A 4,891-nucleotide genomic window follows, 5' to 3' on the forward strand; every position below is an offset into this window, starting at 1 on the left:
GAAGTGGCGCTGTGGCTCAAGTGGTAGAGTGCTAGCCTTGAGCTGAAGAGCTGAGGGACAGCGCCCAGGCCCAGAGTTCAGGCCCCACGACCAGACCGCCCCTCCCCCCAAAAAAATAAACAAAATAAAAAGAACTTAGGGTCTGAGACTTGCTGGCCCACTGATTACTCCAAATCATCACACTTCAAGGATTTCCTAGGTAATTAAACTCTGGGCCTGGGCGCTGTCTCTCAGTTCGGCTGAAGGCTATTGCCTTACTACTTAATCCACAGCACCACTTCCCATTTTCTGGTGGTTCATTGGAGTTAAAGTCTCATAGACTTTCCAGCCTAGGCTGGCTTTGAACCTCGATCCTGAGCCACCAGTGCCTAGCATACAACAGTGCTTTTAACAAGCACTCAAACACTTACCATACAATGATACATCTGCTCCATCTTAGACAAAGAAAAAGGTAAGAAATTTACTAGATTCCTCCCATCATCCCAGGGACATTTACACACTGAAAGCAACACCAGCTCTCTCCAAAATACTTTTATTTAAAAAAAAATTACAATAATAAAAAAAAAATCCCCAAACCCGCAAACCCTGCCTTTCTTAAATATAATGTGGTTTCCATCCATTATTGCACATGGTCCGGCCTGGTTATGAATCAGGCTGCTGGAACTGGGTTTCTGCCAAGGAAATGGGGTTCAGCCTGGGAGGAAGATGATGGGGGGAGACCAGTCTCTCCTCCTCCCTCAGAACAAGCTGGCTGCACAGTGCTGTCACTCTTGGACTGGCCCAGTTTATCTTTCCTGAGGCCCCTGTGTGGTCAACCAGGGGAGTGGGAGGTGGACATGGACAAAATGTGGTCATGAGAAGGCAGACTCCAAGCAAGAGTCTCGTTAAGGCATCTGGAGCAGATAAATTAATTCAGGAAGAGCCACCTTCACAGAAGGCTGCGGTAACCGGACATACACACGTGCGGGACAGTTTGTGGAACCCTGAAACAGGAAGAAAGGAGGTCACAGTCTCTTTTTCAGAGTCTAGACACACACATACACACAGTCACATCCAGGGACCCAGCCCACCAAGGCTGACTGGAAGAAGGATTGTGGATGGGTTTTAGGACCCCAGAATGATTTCCATAATGTGGTCTAGTTCATTCCACTCCCAGGACCCAGGGGCACAGAAGAGGTTGTGTGAAGGTTCTGGGGCAGCCAGTGCAGGTTCCTTTTCCACTCCAGATGTGTCAATGTCCATGAAGAAGTCATCTAGGCCAGAGTCCCCTAGGTACCTAGAGCTCAAAGCTTCTAAGAAGACTGGCCCAGGTTGGGCCAGCCCTTCATTTTGAAGGCCTGGGGCAGCCACTGGAATCTGAGGTGATTCTGTCTCCATGGAAGTCTCCAGCTCCCTAAGGATGGAGCCAATGGTGGTGGAAAGGGAGAAATCTTCTTCGCCCAGAAAGAGGGGTTCAGGGGGTAGGGCCGGAGCTGGGGACAGATGAATGGCAGCCTGGAGCTGTTGCAGGGTGTTGTGGATGAGGACATGCCTACGGAGGCTGGGAGCTCGGGGACCCAGGCTTTGCTGGACTTTGTCTAAGGAGATTCGGAGCAAGGCCTGGTGATAGCTCTGAAGGCGTGCTGGGCTGCAGTCCCATTTCTTTTCCTCCTCTTCCTCATCTAAGTCCGAGTGTTTCCTCTTCAAACCTCCCACCATGATGCCCTGTGGAGAGACAAATGACAAATAAGGCATAATAGTGGCCTGAAATCGCATTTCTCAGGCAGGCCTGTAGAGCTGCAAGTGATTTTGTCTCTGTGTGTGTGTGTGCACCAGTCTTGGGACTTAAACTCAGGCCTGGGCACTATCTCTGAGCTTTTTTGCTCAAGGCTGGTGCTCTAACACTTGAGCTACAGCTCCACTTGGGACTTTTTGGTGGTTAATTGAGATCAGAAGTTTCACATACTTTCCTGCCAGGGTTGGTTTTGAACTGCGATCCTCAGATGTCAGCCTCCTGAGTAGCTACGATTAAAGGCTTGAGGCACCGTTGCCCTGCTGTCTCGTTCTTGGTCTTAACTGACTGGGAGCGCACCCAAGAGCAGGGAAGGAGCCGCCTTCCTCATTCCTTCCAACAGCGCCTCTGATTTCCCTAAAGTGCGCCCCAAAGGAAAGCTTGCTAGATCTCAACTAGCGCCAAGCTCCGCCCCCTCACGGATCACCCAACCAGACCTCGGCGTCCCAGAGGCCCCGCCCTCCCCCCGATAGCTATTGAGCATCTAGGACCGCCCCCACTTGCCCCGGCGGCTTCTGGGAAATGTGGACCCACAGTAGCTCGGCACGCACAGTGACGTGAACAGGCACTACAATCCCCAGGGGGCTTTGCTCTTCAAGGGGACGGAGTTCCCCCGCCCCCACCGCGGAGCAGGCGCACTAGGCTCCTGGCTGGTGGGGGGAGGGGAACCCGGACGTCCAGCTGCCGGGCGCCAGCTGAGCCCCGCCCTCTATTGCCTCCGGGGCTGTGGGTCTGAGCTCCACGCCCGGAACACCCATCCCCCACCCGACTCCAGCTCTAAGACTGCTTTCACCCCGTCTCTACAATCGCCCCAAGGTCCAGGATTCTTCCCCAAACGGCGGTGGAGTCTAGAAACCCGGGCTCTCCTCAGTTTGTTCCAAGTTTTCTGATACAAATGCTTTTGTAGGGGCAAGACTTAGTATCTCAATTCTGAGATTTTCTCCCCAACCCCTATTCTCCGACTATTTTCCTATTCTCCGACTACACGACACCCCTAGATTTCACCTCCAAGTGCCACGTCCGGCAGCTGAGACCCTCCAACACTGAACTCTTTCCCGGCATACACCCCCTGCCACGGCGTCTGGTGAAGAGTCTGGGGATTCCACAAGTCTCGGGATTGTCTAGAAATGCTCGAAACCCCAGCCTTAAACCTCTTACAGTTTTCCCAGAACCATCACGAAGTTCCCAATCCAGGCCGTCCCGAGAAGAGCCGAACTGTCCCATTAAATTCTTTGCTCTCCAAAAGTTTCTTCCTCTGATTCGCTCTCGTATCCAAACCCGCTCCCCTCGCCAAAGCGCAACTCTAAACTTCCTCCAGTTCAAAAACCTTTCTTTGCCTCCCCTTTGGGATCTCGAACTCAAGTCTCCTCCGGTCCTTAGCCCTCAAAACCGCATCACTCAAGCTTAATAAGGAGCGTCCTCTACTCCGGCTCAGACTCCTCCTTCGCCCGTCCCTTCCCGCCCCCAACCATAGGTAAATCCCACTCCTCACCACAGCCTCCAGGTTCGCAACCACCACCTCCACGGACGCCGGCCAGACGAGCGTCCGAACAGAGCCGAGTAGAATCCTCGCTCACCTTCCTTGGGCCTCCGAGTCTCGGCCTGAACCCATCCAGCCCCGCCCCGGAGCTGGACCGCCACCTGCGATTGGCTGGAATTCTGCCCAGGGCCGGGGGACGATTGGCTGGGCGGAGCCGCCGCCCGACGCCCGGCACCGCCCTCCCTGCCTGCCCCTCCCTAACGCCCGGGACCATTTAAAGGATTTTTGACTTGTCAGGGGCCGGGTTAAGTCTCTGGGCTGGAGGATGGCGAGGCCATCAGAACGTTTTTTTTCCTTCTGCCGGGCGCCGGTGGCTCCTGCCTGTAAACCTCGCTACTCAGGATCTGGCGATCGTGGCTCTGAAGCCAGCCCAAAGAACCATCCAAAAGCCGGAAGTGAAGCGGTGGCTCAATCGGTAGAGTTCCAGCCTCCAGCGAAAAGCTCAGGGAAGGCGTCCCAGGCTCTAACTTCAAGTCCACGACGGACACACACACACACACACACAGAATCTCTTTTATTCGGCTAAGATTCCTGCCACATAGAGCTCTCTCTCTCTCTCTCTCTCCTTGGGCTGAACCTCATCTGGAAGAAGGAAGGGTGGCACTCCCCACCCCCACTCGGCGTCTCCCCCCCCCCCCCGCCCCCGCCGGCTTCACAGCAGGGCGGGGCTGAGCAGCCGGAGCAGGCCACGCCCCCGGGTTTCCCGAGGCGGGCGCTTGGGAGCGGAAGGTGATGACGCACTAAATACCAGCCAATAGTATGGCGCGGCCTCTGTTGCTTGGCGACCTCAGCCCCGCCCCTCTTAGGCTCTGTGCACCCGCTGTAGGAACCCTGTTTTAAGGTTGGTTGGTGGTTTCTCTGCGCGTTTTCTGGTGGTCCCTCCCGGATAGCCACTCTGCAGCTGGAAAGTTTTCATGACTCCCCACCACTCTGGAAATAAAGTTCAAAGCCTTTGTTTGTTTGTTTTTGAAACGAACTGTTTCAAAGGGCCAGGCTGGCCCTTCCATTTTCCCAACTCCACCCCTGAGTGCTAGGATTATAGTAGCACCACTACCCTTGGCTCAAACTTCTTACTTTCCCCTGGAAGCCTTTCAGGATCTGGCCAGAGACGCCTGCCACTATAAAATTCACTGGCTATAATCCTGGCTATTCCAGAGACTGAGATCTGAATATCCCGGTTCAAAATCAGCCTGGGCAAACATTAGGATTCCCAGATTTCTAGTTTCAATTAACCAGCAAAAAGTGAGCCAGGAGCAGGTGGCTCTAAAGATCTCCTCTGTGATCCTATCTACTCACAAGGCTGAGGATCACATGTTCGAAGCCAGCCCAGGACAGGAAAAGCCAGAAGATTTTTTTTTGGGGGGGTGGGGTCCGGTCGTGGGGCCTGAACTCTGGGCCTGGGCACTGTTCCTCAGCTCTTCAGCTCAAGGCTATCGCTCTACCACTTGAGCCACAGCACCACTTCCAGCTTTTTTCTTTTTTCTTATGTGGTGCTGGGGAATCAAACCCATGCAAGGTAAGTGCTCTACCACTGAGCCACCTTCCCAGCCCCCAAGCCAGAAGATTCTTTTTTTTTTTTT

General features: G+C 53.9%; 1 protein-coding gene across 1 annotated transcript; it reads right to left on the reverse strand.

The window, feature by feature from the left end:
• Positions 1-516: 516 nt before the first annotated feature.
• Positions 517-3,370, reverse strand: Sertad3 (SERTA domain containing 3). Its single transcript, XM_013032634.1, has 2 exons — positions 3,264-3,370; positions 517-1,704 (listed from the first exon to the last, which is right to left on the reverse strand). Exon 2 carries the CDS (start codon positions 1,696-1,698, stop codon positions 1,105-1,107), a length of 594 nt encoding a protein of 197 aa, XP_012888088.1. The 5' UTR covers positions 1,699-1,704; positions 3,264-3,370; the 3' UTR covers positions 517-1,104.
• Positions 3,371-4,891: the final 1,521 nt, after the last annotated feature.

Source organism: Dipodomys ordii, unplaced genomic scaffold (assembly GCF_000151885.1).
Source record: "Dipodomys ordii isolate 6190 unplaced genomic scaffold, Dord_2.0 Scaffold156, whole genome shotgun sequence".
Lineage (NCBI taxonomy): Eukaryota > Metazoa > Chordata > Mammalia > Rodentia > Heteromyidae > Dipodomys > Dipodomys ordii.